At 40.8% G+C, this 24344-nt stretch overlaps 1 protein-coding gene and 5 non-coding genes across 6 annotated transcripts; 3 read left to right on the top strand and 3 right to left on the bottom strand.

Annotated features, from left to right (window-relative positions):
- Positions 1–652: 652 nt before the first annotated feature.
- trnas-aga (transfer RNA serine (anticodon AGA)) lies at positions 653–734 on the bottom strand. The gene has a single exon. It is a non-coding gene; the product is annotated as a tRNA-Ser (tRNA).
- Positions 735–1020: 286 nt separating this feature from the next.
- LOC139930543 (gamma-glutamyl hydrolase) lies at positions 1021–16125 on the top strand. The gene is made up of 9 exons (XM_071923740.2): positions 1021–1330; positions 3558–3672; positions 6222–6272; positions 7290–7374; positions 8400–8538; positions 9775–9881; positions 13219–13309; positions 14075–14212; positions 15066–16125. Exons 1-9 carry the CDS (start codon positions 1219–1221, stop codon positions 15185–15187), a joined length of 960 nt encoding a protein of 319 aa, XP_071779841.1. The 5' UTR covers positions 1021–1218; the 3' UTR covers positions 15188–16125.
- On the top strand, positions 10398–10469 carry trnat-cgu (transfer RNA threonine (anticodon CGU)). Its single transcript has one exon. It is a non-coding gene; the product is annotated as a tRNA-Thr (tRNA).
- Positions 11111–11165, bottom strand: LOC139930544 (U7 small nuclear RNA). Its single transcript, XR_011785472.1, has one exon. It is a non-coding gene; the product is annotated as a U7 small nuclear RNA (small nuclear RNA).
- Positions 12024–12095, top strand: trnat-cgu (transfer RNA threonine (anticodon CGU)). Its single transcript has one exon. It is a non-coding gene; the product is annotated as a tRNA-Thr (tRNA).
- On the bottom strand, positions 12723–12794 carry trnat-ugu (transfer RNA threonine (anticodon UGU)). Its single transcript has one exon. It is a non-coding gene; the product is annotated as a tRNA-Thr (tRNA).
- Positions 16126–24344: the final 8219 nt, after the last annotated feature.

Genomic DNA, 24344 nt, shown 5'->3' with positions numbered 1-24344 from the left:
AAGCTTGTTAGGCTGCAGGGCGTCCATGTTTGTTTAACGTTTGTCTTCTGGGTTTGATTTTCTGACAAAACGCTGTGCAGCAGCTCACTTGGAATTCCTGGATGTCGGATCTTCCCACCTGCACGTGAACGCACAACATTTCTATGGAGGGGAGGGGTCGGTTCTAGATGATCTATTTCTATGAAGGGGAAGGCATCTGTTCTAACCAATCTATTTCTGTTAAAGGGCACGAGTGTTCTAGCTCATCTATTTCTATGAAGGGGCAGGAGTCGGTTCTTACTGATCTTTTTCTATGAAGAAAGAGGAGTCTGTTCTATCTGATCTATTTCTTTGAAGGGGGAGGAGACTGCTCTAGCTGATCTATATCTGCATTCACTTGCTATCAGATATATTGGAAAAATGAATTTCATGATTGAAAATTTCACATGAACAGCATGTTGAACAAGTCGGATAAGGCAGAAGGGCAACTGCTTTACAAACAGCTTGGTCACCACAACTTGTAGGAATGCCAGAACAAATCTATGTAAAGTCACATGGATTCAGAATATAACTGTTATTAGGGAGCGGTAACAGATCCTTTCTTTTGAACAGAAACAAGCAATATCAAGTCATGCACATGCAGAAGAGAGATTTTGGAGACAATCAAGTCATCCGTAGTCGGCAGGATTTGAACCTGCGCGGGGAAACCCCAATGGATTTCTAGTCCATCGCCTTAACCACTCGGCCACGACTACTTAATGCACTGCTCTAAATTTGCCCAAAACAAATGTACTTTTGCAGATAGCTGCAGTGACTTTGATCCATAACTTGCATCCAGCAATAGGCTACTTTTTAATATCTCCTCCAGTCCCTATACATACGCTCTATTTCTGTGGGAGGGAGGAATCTGCTCTATCTGATGTATTTCTATGGAGGGGAGTCGCCTACTCTGATGTTTCCACACGTGACTGACTTGATGCTACATAACTGTGGACGGATGATAGAGGGAGGAGAGGAGAGGACACGCGCCTGGAGAATCACCTTTACATCACAGCATCATCACCTAGAAGGGATCAATTTAAACCGCATCCATTTTTATAGTCATTTTCCCCCATAAGCCCCTTTTTTTAAAACCAATCGAGTGCCGCTGCCTGTCATCCTGCAGGTTAATACTCAGACCCAGGCCACATCTGTCATTCGCAGTCGTCTTTCTGTCATACTGCCGGCCGGGTGTTTTGGATGTGTCGGCCGGCTGCAGCGGTGTTCGCGGTGCTGACCGCCTGTCTGTGCGGTCCGCCTCTGTCCGTGGCGGCGGGGAGCCTCCAGCAGCTCAATTACCGGCCCGTCATCGGTAAGACAACAAGCGCATGAATGGGTTTCTTTATCCGTCGGCTCCGTGGGGAGACCGGGGTTAATTCTGGATCATGGTACTTATGTAATTCGCGTGGAGAATGTTCGAGAAAAGGAGCGTGTGTGGTGTGTCTGATATGTATCTGTGTGTGTGTGTGTGTGTGTGTGTGTGTGTGTGTGTGTGTGTGTGTGTATGTGTGTGTGTCGCCGGTGTGTGGAATGTGTGGTGTGTCTCCTATTATCCTATTATGTGATGTGTGTGGTTTCTATATATAGGCTGTTGTATGTATTTGTTATATACTGTATGTGTGTGTCTTATGTATGTCTCGTGTGTGTGTGTGTGTGTGTGTGTGTGAGAGAGAGAGAGAGAGAGAGAGAGAGAGAGACAGATATGCTTCATTGAATTATAATCTATGGGACCATAATCAATGTGAATGATCATTTCACTTTCCACAGTTATTACTGGCTAACACCCCCATACTGCAAAAAAATGCATTCCACATATATTCCAGAATATGTATGTAGAGGTGAGTTTTAAAATCTACAAAAAAAATGTCCCTAAAATGTATTTGTCATTAGAAATACATACATACAACACTGGAAATATATATATTTTTTTGTGCTGATGACAACATGTATCTGAGCAGGAGTGAGTTGGATGAATGAATGAGATGAAGGGATGATGATGATGATGATGATGATGATGATTTAAGACGATGATGATGTGATGATGATGTGAGTGAATGAATGAAAGCTTGCTGGGGAATCAATGATGGCTTATTAGTCTTTACAGGAAGTCTGTCTCATACAAGCCGGCAAATGCAAATGTTTATTGTACATAAGATAATAGACAAGTGTAAGTGTTGGATGGAGATAATATGAGAGGTTTCATTCTAACACACTATGCATTCATTTAAAAAAAAAAAAAAAAAAAAAAAAAAAAATGCTTTCAAAAACGCAGACAAATCCAACCTCAAACACAAAACCACTTTGTAAGAAAAGATCTTGATTTGACTCATAACTTGAATAGAAACCAGTGATGTAATGGCAAATAAAAAGGTGGTAAACTATGAACTGCAGTTGTTGGTCATCATAAGGCAAAAAAAATCACCAAAATAAAGAGAAATCAATTACATTTTATTAAGAGCATTAAATTGTGCAATTTCCATTAAAAGACCCTAACTTCATATAACTTGCATCAGTTTGATACTACATAATACTTACTATGATCTGCACTCTGAATTTGCCCCATAAAGACTTTTATCAGCCTGAAAAGGCAGGTAACCTCGATACCGTAGATAAAAAGGAGGGTGGGGTACATTAAGTTTAGGTGTGTTTACCCTCCACTGTCCCTGATAGTGACCCATAATATCTCACACCTCATCAGCCTTGGTGCTAATAATGCCGAGGTCACCTGTTCAGTGCCTGGAGGGGCCATAAAGATTTAAAGCCACGATGACATGAAAAATCACTTTTTCACCTTATGTCATAATATACAACTATTTAACAATAAATGTCAAAAGTATAAACTATTTTTCATTTTCTTGTATTTTTATATCAAAATCCCATTACTTTTGCTTCCTGGAAAACAGTAGTCTATATCTTTAATGGTTACCTCTTGCTGTAGCCTACCAGGAGGAATACATAAAAAATACAACCAATACTATCAACACTCCAATCACTCCTCCCATCAAATAAAACTGCCCTTCTCTCCCTACTTTCCAACATAGATCAATGCTGTATCAATAAAATATTTTATAAGAACAGGTGTCAGTGTTTTCAAATGGTGGATATCTCACTTTGGAATAAAACGGCTTGTATCTTTGTGGTCAGGTCTCTGAGAAGGTTCCCAATCCAAGACCAGGACTCATGGTTTGTGGTTTTGAACAAAATAGCACGAGTGTTAGCATTATGTTTCACTCCCATGCAGAAGAAACGGTGTCAACAGTGTCAGATGTTCTCAACCTCAAACTTTTTTGACTCACAACCCCCAGAGACAAAGCGATGCCTACTCATGAGCTCCTGTTTCAGGTGTAAACCTGCAGAACGGTGAAGTTTGACACTACAGAATGATATTTTATTCTCACTTCATGAGCTTTTATAAGCTTTTTATTGGATCATCTTTTGAAGATGTGCCAAGGCTGCATTTTTTCTCAGGAAAAAATGCATTCATCACAAAGACCAAAAATATAACAAATTTAAACTTTAAACTTGTCTCTCTTCCCTAGGCGTGTTGGCCCAGGAAAACCTCCCAGGAGACCAGTTTGCCCGTGGCTCCTCCTACATCGCTGCCTCCTACATCAAATACCTGGAGGGAGCCGGGGCCAGGGCCGTGCCCATCAGGTAACGGGAACCGGACAATAGAGGGCAGAGGAACTAAATATGACTCCTGGTGGTACCTATCAGACATGGGAACTTGACACAACCCAACTACCCATAAACCAATGAGGTATGGGAACCAGACACAAGTCGGTCCCCGTAATGTAGGGGAACCAGACACAAGGCCCAGGTTGTGCCCAATACTGGAGTTATTCAGATTCAACAAGCTGGTAGTGGAGCAGTAAAATGTATTTCCTTTGACAGTTTCCCCCTAAAATTAAGTTAAGTAATAATTAGTGACAACAGGGTGATGTGCTTTTCAGCTCCCGCTCAAATTTCTGATCAGGTATGGGAATGTGGCACAGCCTGAGTCGGCTATGGGAAGTATTGAAGTGGGAAGTAAATATGGGATCTATTTTAAAATGGTAGAAACAACAGAAAGATATTTTTTCTCTGCAAAAAAACCTGTTTCTACACCGGCAGGTTTGAAACTCACCGTCCCCCTCCTGTACTCAGAGTGTCCGACAACTTGTTTTTAAGACATATCAGCTTCATCAGACAGCATGCGGTAGAGAGTGATAGGACAGATAGGAGAGAGAGAGAGGATGACGATGATAATGGCTTGATGCTGTAATGATTGAAGATTATGTTTTAGTTATGCAAACATTTCTCGGAGGCAGAGCCGCCCTGTCGGCAGAAATAATCTCACTGTTGAATTAAACCTCAGTAGGTGCAGGCAAAGAACTCGTTTTTCTAGTTTGGCTAAATAACATCAGACTGAAACTGAAAGTGAGCAACAAAACAAGAGGTAAACCCTCCATTATTGGCCCAATCAAACACTGGAGAGCTCTGCTAATTTTTCCAAAAACTGGTAGTGATAGAGGGGCGTCCCACTGAACCAATATAGTGCTGATTGCACTCCAAAAAAATCTTATCTTTCTTTAAACAAGTGAAAAAATCTGCCAGCGGGGTTTGATAATTTCACTTGTTTCCAATGCAAATCAACTTCTTTCAAGAAACTTTTAGAATCAAGTGTCATATTCTGCCTTATTCTGACAGATACTGACACTTATTTCTAGACGATTCCTGAAACAAGTGAAACTGCTTTGGAAAGTGTTATCTCACCCCCTTGGCAGAATATTTCTTCTTCTCTAGATTTGAAGGCTTAATATGAGACCAAAAGACTTGTTAGGATGGACATTTTTTGCAGTGTGATATTCTCTTTTCACGCGCCCAGGGAGATAAGAGCACAGTCAGCTGGTAGGTGGATGTGTGGCAACAGGAAGAACTGATCTGACATCTGATGAAGACTTTGGGTGGCAACATGTGTTTCACCATGGATTGTGTCACCAACATGTAGAATCCACATAATCAGATGTTAGAGAGCAGGAACTGTTAAACGCCTAATCACTCGTCCTCGAATGACCTTGCGTGTGTGTGTGTGTGTGTGTGTGTGTGTGTGTGTGTGTATGCAGGGATGTAATAGAGTAACTCCACCTAAACTGAGTTCACCCGTGTTTTTATTTACAGAATAGTTTATCTACCTTTTTAGGCTGACATAAATCTTCATGACATTAATTCATAGTATATATCACAGTCAGCTGTATCAAAGTGTTGTAAGATATATGAGGATTGGGACTATAAAGGGAAAAAAATCATAAATTAATGCTTTTCTAAAAAATATGATTGAATTTTGTTTATATTGGTGGTTATTTGCCTTTATGGCCACTGTGGAATGAAAGGGGGCGACTGGATGAAGCGTGTAGTTACAGATGATCCTGGGAGGAAAGAGAGGACTGAAGTGTACAAATGATATCACAGAGACTTTGTGACTGTGGGTGCAACATGTCCTTCTCTCTGAAAAAAACACTCCTCGGATGTGTTTGTCAGAGCTTCACCTGCATGTACAGGTGTCAGACTTACGTTTTGTCAGAGTGAAATGTAATACATTGAAAGAACTGAGGATGGCAGTAACGCACCAAAATGTGTAGAGTCTGATGAAAAATTGAAAAGAAGAAGACAGAGAGCAAAAACCATGAGTACGGATGAGAATCATTCTGACTGTTTTATATTTCACAGTTTCAGTGGGATTCCTTTTATAGGAATCCTGCTAGAGAAATACGAAAGAGTGTTTGCCTGCTCCTCCTTTACTTCTTCTTCATAGTTAATAAAGTTGTTTCTGATTGCTTCTGATTGTAGTTGATGTACTTAGGAAACAACAAGTGTTTTGGTCCACACCTCCTTCTCCTTCTCCTCCCTCCCTCTCTGTCCTGTAAATGAATATTGATAGAAAAAGGCTACAAGCCCTGAGCCATCCCTCCACACTCAATATCTCCTTAGTGCTGAGATTTCCTCCATTTGATGAATAACTTTTAAATTCGTATTTATTCAAGCTAATTTTTCACCACGCTTAAAATCCTCCTATTTGTAGACATTTATCTGACGCTTTAATCCAGAGTGATTTATAATGAATGAGCAGGAAGGGGTTCAGTGCCTTGGATATTTGTGTATATAAACTGTGTATTTAACCATCTTATCTCTCTTTCTCTGCTTTTTTTTTTTTGGTTCACCAGAATCAATCGCACAGAAGAAGAATATGCCAAGATATTCTACTCAATAAATGGGTGAGTTGACTGTGGTTGTGTTGTTTTCTGCTCTGCTCTCTCTTCAGCTCTGTAAATGTTATCAGCTGTATTGTCTGTCGCAGCGTTGACAGACAGCGCTGATGGGCTTTGTGCCTCTCAGACGGTGACGGTTAACTGACTTAGATACTATGGTTTCAAGCTAACAAGCTGGCATTATCTAAACAATAAATGGATCAGATGTGTCAGTGGTGAAATGATCAGTTTACAGCTTTAAAAAGACACTTTTCAGTTCTGTTGAGACAGACAAGTTGTATGTGTAGAAACAGAAGCAGCTGTTCACAGCCAACAGCTGAAGACCTCCAATATGGCCGCCAGAGGGTGTGTTATGTCAACTGAAAGCCCTCTGTTATACATAAATATCCCAGGGACAGAGACATATCGTCGCTGTCGTGTAAAAACCTTGTATCTCCAAAATGTCAGCTTTTCAGAAACTAAGAATAAAAGCCTTGTTTTCAGCTTGATCAGGATGCATTTCTCAGTTTATCCAATGAGGTTTGAAACATTTTTATCAGAACAAGTGGTGTAGAATATTCTCAATCCATGGAGGAGCATGAAATCCTTCAACTTTGATTGGAGTTACGAGGTTTTCACATAATAATACTAATAATAATACTACTACTACCACTACTACTACTACTACTACCACTACTACTACTACTACTACTACTAATAATAAACTTTATTTCTACAGCACTTTTCAAAACAGTTACAAAGTGCTTCACAATGAAGAGATTTTTTTTTAATAATAAAATGAAAACATACATACATTTAAAATGAGACACCAAGAAAAAATATTAAATGAAAACAAACAGCAAATCATCAGACAAAAATAAGATGTGATTTAAAACGAGACACTGATTTAGACAACAGTGAAATGTTATCTATTGTCTGTGGCTTCGATCTGTGCATTTCCTCGCTCTGGCTTGCTTCTAATGTTGGTAATCTACTGATTTATACTTACTCTACTGTTGCATGTAAATGTAAATGTCTCCTCAGGGTGCTGCTCCCAGGAGGAGATGTAGACCTCCAGACGTCTCAGTTCAGCCGAGCCGCCAAGATCTTTTATGACTTGGCTCTGAAGGTAAGATCCTCGACTTGTATGACTGACATCTCTGTTTTTCTCATTTGTGAATCTAAACTAAACTAAAAGTGAGATGATGTCATGCTGAAAAAAGGTATGTCCTGTTAGGTAACCATAAATTACCTAATTAATCTATTACTTTGACCCAAACTAGTCACAGATCAGAATATGGCTGACATGTACTAAGTGCTTAGGCTTAGTCATGTGAAGTGTCCCTAGTCAAGTATTGTTGATTAGGACAGTTGTGTCTTAGCAAGGGAAATTATCCACTAAAACATCTTTGTTCTTTGTCTTATCTTCATCAGAAATCTCAAAATCTCAAATCTCAAATGCAGGGCGGAAAATTAGCATTTTATGTCAGCAGGTCATGTTGGCTGGTCACTAAATTAACCTGCCACTTTTTTTAAAGAACACTTTTTTTTTAGGATACTCTTGGTATCCGCTCCCTTTTTCTGGGTATACAGAGTACATCCCATCTTTGAGCTGGGTATTTTATGGCATCAACAAGTATCAAAAAAGTATTGAAAGGTATCAAAAGGTTTTAAAATGTTGGATTGTTAGAATGAGAACTTTTCTCACAGTTCATTTAGTTTAGAATCAGAATCAGATGTATTTTCGCCAGGTACATTTTCACATACTAGGAATTTGACTTGGTGAGGTTGGTGCAGTGCAATATACAGACATTTAGACAGATAAACAAGCAGCAGTCAAGCTTTACAAATTGAATTAAATATCAAACATCAGAGACAAAGAAGAAAGAAAGAAGAGAGTCCTGAACATATACACAGTATATACAATATGTGTGGTGACTAAGTGGGGTATCGAGCTTATTTCATTTTTTATTTAGCTTATTTATTCGATTTTTTGGGAATATCCAAAATAGAAACTGGTCTGATTCTATTAAAGTAAGGAGATAGCATTTGTAAATGTTTCAAGGAGGTCATTTGTAAATCATTTAATGTTAAAAAATGGCATCACACCTCACACCTCCACCCTCTCATCCCTCCCTCTCCTCCCCCCTCCAGGCCAACGATGCTGGAGACTACTTCCCTCTCTGGGGAACCTGCCAGGGCTTCCAGCAGCTTTCTGTCCTCACAGCCAACAAGAACCTGCTCACCCTCACCGACACCAAGGCTGTGGCTCTACCTCTCACTCTCACACCAGGTATCCCTCTCCTTCCCTGCCCTTCTTTCTTCTTGTTTCTTGTCTTCTGCTCTCTTTTCTTCTCACTTCAATCTTCCTCCATCAGTACTAAGGCTGTGGCCCCACCTCTCACACCAGGCGGGGGACCTCTTCTCTTCTTTTCTCCTCTAGTCTTCACGTGTCAGGTGTCAGTTTTTATAAATGGTGAATATTTCACTTTTGTAATGAAACTCAGCGTTTTTAACCTTGGCCTGTAACTCAAGTATCAACTCCCATAATGCACATTAGCTTAAATACTTTGAATGTAAATAAACCAGTTGAAACTTCAAGATTATTTTGCACATTGAACTTATGGGATACCCATTATGGAGATCCTACTAGAAAAAAAACTCAAAGAGCAAGTATTTCTGTAGCTTTTTAACTCCAAAAACACTATACAGTTAGAAAAAAAAAAATGACTACCCGGAATTCATTAGTCAGTATTCTACAATCAAGATGCAGCAGCGGCCTAGTGGTTGGACTCGGGTTCAAGTCCCCATGACAGCAAGCGTTTGCCCATCTGTAGCTGAGCCTGACCTCTGACCTCCCTGACGAAGGGCGAAAGAGAGAAGAGAATTCCCCCAATCGGAATCAGTAAAGTTTGTAAAATTTTTGAATGAGTAGAATACTTTCATCCTCAAGTATGTTCCGACTTTAGTTTGTTCAGAACTTCAATAGTATTAGTTTTACTTCTGTAGACATGAAGAGGTGACAGTCTTTACAATTTGTGAATATTTCACTTTTGTAATGAAACTCAGTGTTTTTAGCCTTGGCCTGTAACTCAAGTATCAACTCCCATAATGTACATTTACTCAACTATTTTGAAAGAAAACAAATCAACTGAATCTTAACGTTTTTTTTTTTGCACATTGACCTTAATCCTACTAGAAAAATACTGAACGAATATTCCTGTAGCTTTCTTGGCTCAAAGTCGTATCCTGATTCAGTACAAAGTGGGCGGGTCCTATGCAAATCAGAGCGACGGCACACTGATAACATGCATTTCAGCAAAATGGAGATAGATGCACTCAAAACTGTCCATCTTCACCTCTTCCCCTGGTTTTCTTCTTTACTTTCTTCACTTTCTTTCTCTCAATGTCTAGATCTCACTCGCTTCTCACTATAAATCTTGTTGTCTGTCTTGTTGTCTGTCAATCTCTGTCTTGTTCATGACTCGGTGTGTGTGTTTGTGTGTTTGTGTGTGTGTCCATCCTTTAGCGGCCCAGTCCAGTCGTTTGTTCCGGAGTTTTCCCAGGGATCTGCTGCTGTCTCTGGCTGAGGAAAACATCACCTCCAACTTCCACAGCTGGAGTCTGTCTCTGCAGGTACTTCCTCCTCCTCTCCTCTCCTCTCCTCCTCTCCTCTCCTCTCCTCTCCTCTCCTCTCCTCTCCTCCCCTCCCCTCCCCTCCCCTCTCCTCTCCTCTCCTCTCCTCTCCTCTCCTCTCCTCTCCTCTCCTCTCCTCTCCTCCTCTCCTCTCCTCTCCTCTCCTCTCCTCTCCTCTCTCAGAAGTAAACATCACCAACTGCCACAGATGTAGTAGGTATACTAATTCTCTTCTCTTCTCTTCTCTTCTCTTCTCTTCTCTTCTCTTCTCTTCTCTTCTCTTCTCTTCTCTTCTCTTCTCTTCTCTTCTCTTCTCTTCTCTTCCATAAGCAAGTCATTAAAATTTGTTGATGGGGTGAGATCATTGCACTTGTCTCAAAATCAGTTTCACTTTCTGAAATAAGGCACCCTATGTCACTTGTTTCACAAACATTTTCCACTCCACTGAGCAACTTCGTTAGAGCAATTGTGAATTAAGGAAACCTCTTTTTTGAGTGCTGACATCATGCTGTCCCAGGCATGGTGGCCAAGTGGCAAGGCGTTGGTCTTGTAAACCAAAGATCATGGGTTCAATCCCCATCCATGCCTTTAAAATTTGTGGAAAGTGAAAGGTTCAACTCTAAAACATTTAACAGTTTCAAAAATCATTACTACTTGAAATTCAGTAGTATATAGTATTCTACATGCGTGTCAGCGCTTTATATGCTTGGATTGGAGGTGGTGGGTATGCATGATTGGAGTAAATTAAACTAAATTGACTTTAAAAACTCCACCTGGTAACACCAAAGTGCTGTGGGAGCACAGTGTGTAATTAAGAGAATCACTGAACAAAAAATTTAATTCATGCATTGACTTAGCTAGAAGAATAATTTAATCCTCAAATATGTTCTTATGTCGAAAGCAAAGCTCTTCATTTGGCTCAGAACTTCAATGACTTTTATGCCAGCAATGAGACAATGAGAAAGTCTCAGTTTCCACAAATTGCAGACATATACAATTTAAAACAAAAATCTTCAATTCTACATTGGCCTCTAATTCAGGTATCTCCTCTACTGCCGTAATCAACAACTAATGATCTCAACTACTTAATCCGGTGCAGCAAACACACTGCTTGTGAGCTTTACATACAATGCTGTACCTGTTGAACCCCCAATTTGGAAACAAAAATAGCTACTTCTGAATGTAAACAAACCAACAGAAGCTTTAAATTTACTTTACACATTAAACTTGTGGGATCTCCTTTATAGAAATCCTACTAGAAAAACATTCAAAGAGTAAATATTCCTGTAGCTTTGTTGACTCAAAGTCGTATCCTGATCTGGCCCACAGCAACATCAGTCATGGTGTTTCTTCAGTACAAAGTGGGCCGGTCCTATGCAAATCAGAGGGACGGCACACAGATAACATGCATTTCAGCAAAATGGAGACGGATGCTCTCAGAACTAAAACTGGTGGTGAATTCCCTAACCCAGCTGACTCTGATAGATTTACAGAAATAACAACGCTAAATGTAAAAATTATATATATAATAAAGTGATCAAAACTTTTATAATACACTTTCCATCCATCTTCACCTCTTCTTCTATTTTTCCTGTTTACCTACTTCACTTTATCTCTTCTCTTCTCTTCTCTTCTCTTCCAAAAATAAGTGAATATAAATCTGCTGATTGGATGAGACGACTTTAATTGTTCCCAAAGCAGTTTCACTTTCTGAAATAAGGCACACTTATGTCAAGAAAATGTCCCTCAAATTATGGACACAAGCAGAGCTGCACTGAGCAACTCCAATGGAGCAATTGCAAATTAAGGGCCTTGCTAAAGGGCACCTCAAAGGTAATTGTTTAAGGAGGGAAGGGTGTTCCTCCTGCTAAACGACGTGTTAAAACAGACATTATTCACCATGTGTTAGAGTCAAAGTAGTCTGTTTTCTCAGATATGTGTGCCACGAGCCAACTGATGCTTAATGAATTCCATGTGATAAAAAGTTCACTCTGTGATGAGGGAATCAAATTAGCATGTCCAAACTTCTGGCATGTTTCTGGTCACAGGGAGTTAGACTGAAAGACATTCCTAAGCCACGCTTTAACTGGGAACCTTTCTTTCCAGTGCCTATTTCTTCTTCACCTTGCAGTGAGGCGTGAGGGCGTGGTGGCCAAGTGGCAAGGCGTTGGTTTCGTAAACCAAAGATCATGGGTTCAATCCCCATCCATGCCTTTAAAAGTTTATGCGAGTCCCCGCTACCCCATGCAAGCACAGCTAGAATTTGTTGTTGTTCTTCATGGAACGATAGACTAAAGTAAGAAAATATAATGACTTGAAATAGAAGGCTAGATGGGCCAGCAGTCTGGCTTAGTGGTTAGCATGCCTGTCCCATCATGGGGAAGTTACAGGTTCAAACCCTGCAACAGTGATGTGTCTTGTTGATGTTGACTTGAGTAAGCCTGGTCCTCAAGAGCCAAAGCCCTGCTGGTTTTCTATTTCAGGTGGTAGTTAATTACATTCACCTGGTGTAATCAGGGGCTAAATGAGACCTGGGACACCAGGTGAATGTAATCAGAAACCAGCAGGGCTCTGGCTCCTGAGGACCAGGCTTGAGAACCACTGCAGTAGGGGGGTCAGTGTCTTTCTCTAGTGAACATCAACAAGACACATCACTGTCGCAGGGTTTGAACCTGTAACTTAACCATGATGGGACAGGCATGCTAACCACTAAGCCAGACTGCTGGCCCATGTATATCTACTCATTAAGCTTTCTTACTTTCTTCTATCGCTCCATGAAGAACAACAACAAATTCTAGCTTGTGCTCACATGGTGTACAGGGGACTCGCATAAACTTTTAAAGGCATGGATGGGGATTGAACCCATGATCTTTGATTTACGAGACCAACACCTTGCCACTTGGCCACCATGCCATCATGATTGAAAGCAGCGTGAAGAAGAAATAGGTACTGAAAAGAAAGGTTCCCAGTTAACACATGGTTTAGGAATGTCTGTCATTCTAACTCTGTGCAAACTCCCGAGGACCAGGATTGAGATTGAGATCCACTGGTCTGCCAGCTCTTTCTGGACCTTCTGCATAAGCATCTGCAAAATGCCCAAAATGTAGCAGTTTAATGGAAAAGATATGCTGATCTGATTCTTTCTAGAGGTAAAAAGAGGTTTCAACTTTTAGCAACGAAGTGCCACGCATCAGTCAACAGCAGTGACCAATGTCTCCCAGAAGCTTTGCAAACCCATTTTCCAGTTGTTCCATGCAGAGGGAGCAGAGCACATGGAAGCTCATTTACCGACTGTGACAACTATAATCATATAATATCTGTGTCTTTGGACCAACAGAACTACAGCCGTAATGCCAAGCTGAAGAGATTTTACAAGATCCTGTCCACCAACAACGATGGAAAGAAGGAGTTCATCTCCACCATGGAAGGTACTGCTCTTTCCTGTATGGGCAAAAGTAGAGCCATAGTTAGGAAGAGTTTGGCTATTTTGTACAAAATTGGTACACTTCATGGCATTTCTCAAAAATTTACTTCTCAACTGTCATCAACACACATGTTGACAGGACATCAGGACGTCACACGCGTGGTGCAACACATACTATGAATTTACCATTTAAGGTACTGTCCACTAGACGGCGCCATGAAACCACTGAATAAAAATTGACTCCAACAGGCAAAACTGAGGTCCTGTGCTGCAAGAAATCCACTCTGAAAAAAAGTGACACTGTAAAATGATTCAGAACACAAAACTAAAACAGGTTATGACACTTTTTAAAGGATCAAAGACAATTTAACACTTACAAATTTATGAATTTCAGGTAATGACATTTTTTAACCGTAAAGCTCAACATTTTTGCACCACATTCCCTGTACATTTATTATACTTGGTGAATAAAGTGATTCTGATGACGATGATGATAGTGACAATGATGATGTTTAATCTGATGCAGATGATGCTAATTATTCTGATGATGATAAAGATGATAAAGGACAAAATGATGATGTTCTAATGATGAGAATGAAGATCTTTCTAAGGATGGTGATGGTAATGTTGATGACAGTGATTCGGATGATGATGTTGATTCTGACTTAGTTTGAGGGTCCTTTTTTCCAGTAGATGAGTTAGTTTCTGGTGTTTTGGTCTGCTGAGTGTGTGTCTGCTCTCCACCCCCACCCCCTCACCCCCCACCCAGCCTACCGGTATCCATTCTACGCGGTGCAGTGGCATCCGGAGAAAAGCCCCTTTGAGTGGATAGACAAGCCCGGCATGGTTCACTCCAGCTCCGCTGTCAGAGCCTCCTTCTACACTGCCAGCTTCTTCATCTCCGAGGGTAAGATGGGGTTCCTGTGTGTGTGTTGGTGTGACACTTTGATGACCAAATGTCTTGTGTTTTTGTACTTATGAGGACCAAATGTCTTGTGTTTGGCTTATGAGGACCAAATGTCTTGTGTTTGGCTTATGAGGACCAAATATCTTGTATTTTTACACTTATGAGGACCAAATGTCTTGTGTTTGACTTATGAGGACCAAATGTCTTGTGTTTTTACACTTATAAGGGCCAAATGAAAGATGAGGGAAATTCTCCAATATGAGGACACTTCTTTAAGGGCTATTTTAGGGTTAGGGTTTGGGTTTATGATCAGGATTAAAATTAGGATTAGGTTAGGGTTAAAGTTAAGGTTAATTTACGGTTAGTGGTAGACCTGTAGTGGAGAGGGAGCCAATGAAATCCTCACAAGTATAGTAATTGTGAGTGTATAGCATAGTCTAGCGAATGTGTGTGTGATGAGTGATTTCTGTCCCTTATATCCTCTACTACTTTCATATGTTTTCCTCTCTCTCTCTCTCTCTCTCTCTCTCTCTCTCTCTCTCTCTCTCTCTCTCTCTCTCCCACTTTCTCCCCATTTCCATCTATATGTTCCTCCCTCTCTCTCTCTCTCTCTCTCTCTCTCTCCCACTTTCTCCCCATTTCCATCTATATGTTCCTCCCTCTCTCTCCACACCAAACTCTTTCGTTCTGTCAATTTTATGTCAATCTCTTCCGCTCCCTCCTTCTCTCTGTGCCTTCCCTCTCTAAACCCTTTCTTTCTCTCTCTGATCCCTTTCTCCCCCTTTCCTTCACTCTCTTGTCTCCTTTCACCCTCCTTCCTTCCTTCCTTCCTTCCACTCTTCCCCTCCTCCAGCCATGAAGAATCACCACCATTTCTCCAGTCCCGTGGAGGAAGAGAGGGCTCTCATCTACAACTTCTCTCCTATCTACAGAGGCATCGACGCTATCTTTGTGCAGAATTACTACTTCGATTGACGTACAGTACTGCAGACTAAACACACCTGGTCTGAATTAGAATTCGAATTTCTGTTTTCTAGAACATCCTGGTCCATTTTCAAAACCAGTCGACACTTGATGGAGTGGCCGCTTGGCTTCAAATGTTAAGTCAATCATTAGCGGTTTAGTTTAGTTTAGTCTAGTGCATAGTAATATGAAACGCAGAAGCAAAGTGCCAACTGCACAGTTATGAACAATAAACAATACAGAAAGAAGAGAAAAAAATACAAATTTGTGCACATGAGATTATAGAAAAAAAAGGGGCTTATAAAAAAATGTCTCACCTCAGAACAGACAAAAAAGACAAGAAAGAAAACAAGGAAGAATGAAACAAACTGAGCAAAATATTATATGTGTTAGAAGTAGGTTTTTATACTCCTGTAGAGGTGTGCTAGTTGAAAAAAGAGGAAATGATCTACCAAAGTGAAATAGTTTAGATTACGGAGCAGCAAAACTTATTGAATCATCTGAGTCTGGCTCCACGTGCTACATCCAGTCCGTTGAACATCGCTAAAGGAATACTGTTACATTCTGAATTGCTGTATGTTAATTTACTTCCCACATTGTGAACTGTCTGGTGGAGAAGATTTCTGTATTTTTAACATATGACATTTAGTTACTGTTATCCAAAGCGCCGTACAGTGCCATGAGTGAATATGTTTAATAGATGCGATGATTTGGGAGCCGTGGAAGCCAACAACAATCCTTCCACTTGTAGCCAAGAAGTGAAACATCAAACAGCAAATGTAACTACTTATGTTTTCATTTGTTCTACATTTCTAAGCTACCTCATCTACTATCAAATCATAGTATATGTCTGTCTACTGCATGTAAAAATCAGCCATGGACTGCTGTGGAGACTCTTGCTTCAGTTATTTGAAATATTATTTTGTCTACTTGTTACAAGTGAACCAGAAGCATGTCTGTGTGTGTTCATTCCATTCAAACTGCCTTTTTGTTGATGTCTCAGCAGACATGTTTCCATATGTCAAGTAACTTGTGAAAATCAGCCACTGCAACAGTTAGTTGTTCCTCCATGCTGCAATTACCAACACAGAAAAAATGCTGAAAAACCTCCAGTGATGTTGGTCAACAAATGTCCTAGTCTGTGGCGTTCACATGCACAAGCGCAAAACTTCCCAAGTTCATGCATCGCGTCTTGCTTTGCCAGGAAAGATCCCACGAATCTTCGTTTGCTGCTCGCCTCTCATTAAAAATGAATGAACTGCGGGGTGTCTTGGTGGCTCAGTGGTCTAAGGCAGCGATTCTCAACCTCTGTCAAATCATGGACCCCTTAATTTAGTACACATTAGAGCCCCGGACCCCCATTTGATAAGAGAATATTTTTATTGTTGGATATGATTTTGTCCAGAATTCCATGACAGTCTGTATTGCAGGTAAAGAGATAACAGTGAAACTATGATCAAAACAGTCATTCTTCTACATTCTTTAATTGTGTTAACTTCTTGTAGATGAAATAATGATGAAGTTTAACAATTTATCAATTTGCTGGGGACCCCCTGGAACCCCCTCAGGGACCCCTGATGGTCCCCGGACCCCATGTTGAGAACCACTGGTCTAAGGCACATACCATGTAAACGCTGACGTCCAGAGTTTGAATCCGGCCCAAGACTTTTGTCACATTTCATCCCCCTCTATCTCTCCCAGTCGTTCCTGTCTCTATTGACTTTGAACTGTCCAGTAAAGGTGAAAATGCCAAAAGAAAATTAATCAAACGCTTGTGACATCGAATGTCGAGCCCATAAGGCTCCTTCAGCTCCAAAAAGTCTAGGGGGCTGGAAGGAGCTAGAAGCCTTTGTGGTATGAGCCCCTGCAAAAACCTGAAGGAAACCCCGCTGAAGCCTCGGCTTAACCAGTAAACTGACTCACCTCTATTACTGAGTTCAGTGTGATTGTCAGGAAGAGGCTATTGTAGGCCATTAGACTGTAAACTAGCTGCTGCTCCAATATCTGCCAGTTAATGAATGTGACTCTTTGACATTCCTTCTGTGGAGACGGAAAACAATTATATCACTTTGCCATCTTTATCCTCTTCTTTTTAATTTTTAGTCTTTATGATTGGCTCTGTTCCACAATGCTGTAGTTGATAATTCAGTATCTCTAAGATACAGAGCATCCAGTCTGTACATCTGTCAGACAAAATGTAACTCTTACCTACTTATCTTTCAGGAAGTAGTATCATATTTTGAAGTTGTGTAACCATTTTGTAACAGTAGGTGTCTTTTTTAATGGTGGATGTCTTATTTTGGAGCAGAACTCTTCAGATGAGTCTTGAGAAAGAGTTCATCTTTACATGATTGTACATGTGTGGGTTTCTGTGGGCATTGAAACATTTTATTTTATTTGAAAGTTGAAATGCAGTATTTTGTATAACTGTTGTCAGTGAACATCATGTATCTCTAAAGAGGACGTTTTTCAAGATAAATGAAGAAATTAATGATTATTTCCCCATTGCCGCCCATGTATTCTTTAAATTATACAATGTTATTATTAACCAGTTTCAAAACCTGTGTAAAACCTGCTCAACACAAATGATTAAAACTTTAATTTTAACTGAGAAACATGAAAATTGCAGGTACAAGGTTTTTCTTCGTGAAAAAAAATGGATTGTCCGGCTCAGTTCATGATTGGTTTGAAAATGTGACAGTGAATGTTTTGTTGTGTCGCGTGACATCATGGTATGAGTTGTAAATGATTTGTCATTTTCAGGGTAACCATTCTAAAACTAGTTTACCAAACAAACTACTTTTTAAATTACATTTTAACTACCCTCAATATGTAATTTGTCATGGTAGCACTACTGTGTGAGAGTAGCTTTTCAATCAATCAATTACCAACTGAATGAATCAGTGTTTAATCACAAGTTGTTATTTGTGATCAACTCAGTGGCTTTGGGTAGATTCACTGACCGCACACTTGATTGTACAAGTTTTGCTTGTTTGCTAAACCATGTGCCAGATGCTCAGACAATAAAATAAGTCAATTGAACCTCACTGTTGTGTCCTTTATGGAGTATTTATTATATATATATATTTATTCACACTAGATCGGGTCATTGTAACATGAGTGTTTCCCTCACTCTTTTGATTTTATATATTCTAATACATTGCCCAATGTCTAAATTTAGAGTTGAGTTGACTTATTCAGTAAAGCAGTAAAGCAAGTTTTTGATTTTTGAAAGGCAGCGCGTAAAAAACATTTTTTCCTCTTCAAGCTAAGGGGAGGGGCTTAATCAAGTAAACAGACAATTGTTTTCATATAACAAGGCAACAACCAGAGGAAAAAACGTACTTGAGACTTTTACACTTGCTCCAGCTACAGAAATGATTGACACTCGCTCCACCAGATGCAAAGAAGGCTTACAATTTACTTTAACAGAAACATAATGTCCTCAAGAGATTTTAAATACTTACTCAAACCTACTCTTCGTAGTGGTCAAATTAATTTCCACAGTAAAAGCAGATAATGAAATATCTAATCAAAATTAAATTAGAAAAAGATATGGTTTTGTGCAGACTACATTGAGAATACTGGGGCTATAAGGCACCACACACACCCATGAACTGATTTCTCCATTTATCAGGTAGTTTTTAGAGAATTGTCCACTAGATGATGCTTTAAAGAAATTTTTGGTCCACTTAGCTGTAAAGTGATGAGAACATAGTCTAGGTTATTTATATAGCCTGTCTCCAAGGGCTTAACATACCATTATAAATACTTACACATCACTATACATACTACATCATATACTGCACACAAACACCTATGGGCAATTTTTAGAGTCTTCAGTTCACCTGACCTGCATGCCCGAGCATCTGGGCAACATGACCTATCAATAACCAATCATGTAAGAGTGTTGACATTTGTACTGAACCACAATTGGCTGTACAGCAAGCAATCATCTGGATCAATAGGCCACTGGACAGGAGCAATGTAGTTGGTACCAGCTTGGAGGTACAAGTAAAGAATCAGAATTATTTTTGCCCAGTACAATAAAAGCACAGGCATTTTGTTGACACTGGTTCACAGTACATGCTGACACACATGGTGCAAAGTGTCCATGCACTTAACACTTACACAACTCCTCAGTGGTCTCATGGCTCCACTAGGTGGAGCCATGAGACCACTGAATAAACACTAACTGTAGCTGTAAAAAGCCAGGTCTTATGCATACATTATAGAGTTGAGTTCAACAATGAGACATCCAACATTTGAAATAAGTGACACCCACCCTTACAAAGTGATTGAAAACACACAATTAAAACAAGTTATAGTACTCGTTAAAGGATAATAGGAAACTGAACAGACTTGATCCTCAAAATGTTTAGAGATAGTGAATGATGGATTTCAGGTAGCCTAATGATTTTTTTTTTTTTTTTTTAAAGATGTAGAATTTTGCATATTGTCACTGTCGGGTGAAAACCTATCCCAATCTCGAAAATGTCAACTTTTCTGGAACTGAGAAAAACAGGCTAGTTTTTAGCTTGACCACCATGTATTTTTGAGTTTATCCAGTGGGTTTTGAAAGGGTTTCATAAGCCCAAGGGTCATAAAATCAACCCATAGAGGAAGACATTAAAACATAAAAATCCAATTTTTCTAGTTTTCTACTGTGAGTGAAGTTCACATTTTCAGTGAAAGTTTTTCAAATTGGATCCTTACCAAAACCTTACACTAACCTTAGGAGAAGGAGACACAGCTGTAAACAGGAAGCAGTGTCACATTGAAGCAGCTCAGTGGAAAGTCAGGGTGTTGTGGTCGGGTGGTGGACGGGCGGATGAGTTTGACTTCAAGTTCAGTTCCCAGCTTCTACCATGAGTCAAATTTTTATTTTTAGCTAAAATCTTTCTTATTTAACTATGACCAAAGCCTTTCCCTAACCTTAACCAAAGTTATTTGCCTAAACTTCACCGTTAGCCAACCTTTAGCTGAAAATGTCGTGTCCAATCCATGGTCTTGTCACAGAATCCAATTTGTGGTGGAGGAACATAATTTTCACATAATTTGTGTCCGCAGCACGTGAATCTGCGTTTCAGAGTTTGTGCTCATCCCATCGTCTATCGGTCTGACAACGATTAGACTCTGGGGGCAACGGCCAATATTTCGGGGTTTCCAGTGTAGCCGGCGGACATCCGGGCCAAGACTTCCTCATCAGTGCGTCGGTCATTGTTTACAGTCCGATTAGCAACTTGAGACGCGAGAATGGAGTTGGGAGTTGAGAGACGACGTCCCATATGCAGATATCTGTTTATAGAGATTAGCCAAAATGTCGTCTGGACCTAAAACACCTACAAAAAGTAACAATGTTTGTGTATTGTGTGGAGAAACGTTCGACTCGTCGCGTCTCAAGTTGATAATCGGACTGTAAACAATGACCGGCGCATGGAAGAGGAAGTCTTGGCCCGGATGTCCGCTGGCTGCACCGGAAACCCCGAAATATTGTCCGTCGCCCCCCAGAGTCTAATCGTCGTCAGACCGATAGACGATGGGTTCCGAGATTGCAGTGACATGGACACAACCTGAAATATTACTTTAGAAATAAATCCACTCTTAGGTGAGCGCTGCTTTGCTGAGATACTTGACGCTTAGCGGCCTTGGCCACTGATCCTTGGATACTGTGTGTGTTTTATTCAGTTGTCCGACTGCTGATATAAGGCATCGTCTAGACAGTGGATCAGCTTCATGCCCAGCTCTTGACCGAGAGGTAGGGATATATCTAGACAGACACACACAAACACACACACACACACACACTTCAGCTGCCGTTTCATTGCTTTGTTGAGCTGTCTGTAGGATCACTTTCTCTTTTCATTTTGTGATTCTTTTTTATCTGATGCAGCAAATGTTCAAGGAACTTCATAAAACCAACCAGTGTTTCTTTATGAGACTTCTTGGGAAGAGGGGAGAGGAAAGGAGGAGAAAAAAAGGAGATGAGCAAGGAGGCGAGGAGAGGGGACGAGAGGAAAGGAGAGGTAAGCAAGGGAGGTGAAGGAATAGAGGAAAAGGAGAAGAGGAAGGCTGGAGGACAGAATGATTAGAAGGAGGGGAAGGTAAGATGAGGAGAATTTATCGGAGAGGAGAGAAGAGGGGGAGGACAGCAGGATGAAAGCAGAAAGAAGGCAAAAGGAAGAGGACAATGGACAACAGAGACAGAAGGGAACAGAGAGATGAAAGTTTTACACCTTTGATTCTTGAACTTTGACCTTTGGCTGATTGAATAATATATTGAGGCTCTGTCTCTATCTGTCCCCTTCTCCCTCACCCTATCCACTCCGCCTCCGTTTCTTCGTTTACGTGAAGCGTTCGCCATATTGAAACGCATCCCAAACCAGTTAGCGAGGAGGGGAAGTGGACTAAAGAAGCCTCCAACAGCGAGTGTGTATCGATGCTGACTTGCCACACACCAAGTAGCCTATAGATTTGATATTTTTTGGGTTTGTTCACAATGTAAACATGAGCTGAGCTGAAACAAACTACAACACAGCCAGACACGTATGACACGGATAGATGTGCGTCTCAGCCATCAGCAAGTGACCCTCAGCGATTTTTTAGCCTGGACGCTTCCATCAGACACAACACAGACACAACCCAGCAGTGGAGCAGCTTTCACTGATTTTGATTTCCATAATGAATATATATACAGCTTTTTGGAATTAAAACCTGAATGTATTATGTCCACAACACTGCGTTAAATGCTGTCGTTATGAGTCTTAAGCCCTATTCAGACTGGATTAGTTTTCAGGACAACATGCGCAAAGTAATTAACATGGAACATCTGTAATGTTAATGGACAATTTGCACAGATAACAGATAACAGATATCTGTACTCTCTAAAATTACAGAAATGGGAGCGTCTACTGCATTAATGCATCGTCAACACACCAAAAATGTACCATGCGTCATACATAACCAGAGCCAGCACTTTGGGTCTGACAAGTCCACAAAAAATATTTGGCTAAATCGGGAACAGGATCAACAACAATCTCAGGGAAGTCGATTTAAACGGGACTAGGTGAATTTACAGGAGGGAAAAGAGACTGGGAATCTTACTGGTGCAGGCCCATGGCAGATTTGGATGGGACTAAAATGACAGACTTACCACCCCCCCCCACCCCACCCCCCCCCCCCGTAAAACCAATCCTGTCTGAATAGGGCTTTTGACAACTATGGGGTGGTCAATGCCCCGGTCACTTCCTTAGAGAGCAGTATGGGCTGATGCACTCTGGGAGCTGCTTTTCAATCAGGAGAGACTCAATCTGAGAGACTCAGTCTATCGGTCTGACGACGATTAGACTCTGGGGGCGACGGCCAATATTTTGGGGTTTCCGGTGCAGCCAGCGGACATCCGGGCCAAGACTTCCTCTTCCATGCGCCGTCATTGTTTACAGTTTGATTAATAACTTGAGACGCGAGAATGGAGTTGGAGTTGAGAGACGACGTCTACGACCGATGTTTTAGGTCCAGACGACATTTCGGCTAATCTCTATAAACAGATATGAGACGTCGTCTCTCAACTCCAACTCCATTCTCGCGTCTCAAGTTGCTAATCGGACTGTAAACAATGACGGCGCACGGAAGAGGAAGTCTTGGCCCGGATGTCTGCTGGCTACACTGGAAACCCCGAAATATTGGCCGTCGCCCCCAGAGTCTAATTGTCGTCAGACCGATAGACGATGGGTTCCGAGATTGGGAGAGACTAGGTTGAATGCTCAAATGAAACTTTATTCAGAAGTGAAACATGTTGGAAACTTTGGCGTAAGCTCCATGGCGAAACTCCTGCCATTCATGAAGTTAGGGTTAGGGTTACTACACTACCAGTCAAAAGTTTGGACACACCTGATTGAATGTTCTATGTTTTTCATTCTCTTAAAGCCATTTTGATCTAAAGGCTTCTGCTTAAATGCGTGAAATGAGTTTCGTAGACAAATATAAATAGTGAAGTTGATCGTATGAATTTCTTTCCAAAGCCTTTTTGCCTTTCCATCAAGGCAAAGGGCGGCTACTTGAAAGAATCTAAAATATAAGATAGTTTTGATGTGGTTTTTTTTGTCTTTTTTGGTCACTGCATAATTCCACTTGTCTTATTTCATAGTTTTGATGTCTTTAGTATTCTAAAATGTGGAAAATAGTAAAGATAAAGAAAAATGTGGTGTGTCCAAACTTTTGATGGACACACCAAAGGATGGATGGAAGGAAGCCCCGCCCTCCTGGGGGGTTCCTCTGGAGTCTTGAGGTTGGCGGTGGGGGGGGGGGGGGGGGGGGGGGGGGGTGGAGGAGGGGCGAAGGTAAGCACAGCGACTGGAATGACAGCAGCATACAGCATCGTGAGTAGCACAATAGCGCAGCAGGTGACGTGTTTATACTTCCGGCCACTTCGATTGATTGGCTCTCTGAAATGAGAGGGAAAGTGACGGCTAACTCTGATTGGTTCTCTGAAATGAGAGGGAAAGTGACGGCTAACTCTGATTGGTTCTCTGAAAAAAGAGGGAAAGTGACGGCTAACTCTGATTGGTTCTCTGAAATGAGAGGGAAAGTGACAGCTAACTCTGATTGGTTCTCTGAAAAAAGAGGGAAAGTGTTCGCCAACTCTTACTGGGTAAAGAGACAGCATGATTGAAACTAGAGAGAGGTTGATGGTATTAGGTAATCTTCCTAATTGAACTTGCACATAAACTTCACTAGAAAGCCTAAACTCAATGATAAAAGAACCAGGGGCTCATTTATCCCCACCGGAGTTACACAGTTTAATTTGAAAGTGTAATGATGTCGCTCCTTGTGCCTCAATCAGAACTTATTTTGCGATGATGAGCGACATTTTTGCACTGCGTCAACATTATTGACTGTCTCTCTGATCTTGTGTTTGTATCTGCCTGGTGAACGATGTGATTTGTTATGTTTTTTAGACCTTGGTTGCAAACGGACAATAAATATTTGAACTGAACTGAATTGAACTTGTGACACAGCAGGAGAGACTCAGTTCCTAATGACTCAAAGTCTAATTTGCAGCTGAAATGCCCCCCACCCGCCCCCCAATTGTATCTATTAAACATGCTTTCCACACAAATTTAATACTATAGTATTTGATGAATGACGCTCAGTGTTTTTAATTAAACAG

Source organism: Centroberyx gerrardi, chromosome 5, assembly GCF_048128805.1.
Source record: "Centroberyx gerrardi isolate f3 chromosome 5, fCenGer3.hap1.cur.20231027, whole genome shotgun sequence".
Taxonomy (NCBI): domain Eukaryota; kingdom Metazoa; phylum Chordata; class Actinopteri; order Beryciformes; family Berycidae; genus Centroberyx; species Centroberyx gerrardi.
This window is presented reverse-complemented; position numbering and strand designations above follow the sequence as displayed.

Coding starts and splice junctions, on each gene's coding strand:
- LOC139930543 (XM_071923740.2), top strand. CDS start 1,219: ATGTGTCGGCCGGCTGCAGCGGTGTTCGCGGTGCTGACCGCCTGTCTG. Junction 9,882..13,218: donor GCTGGAGTCTGTCTCTGCAG/GTACTTCCTCCT, acceptor TTGGACCAACAG/AACTACAGCCGTAATGCCAA. Junction 14,213..15,065: donor CAGCTTCTTCATCTCCGAGG/GTAAGATGGGGT, acceptor CCCCTCCTCCAG/CCATGAAGAATCACCACCAT.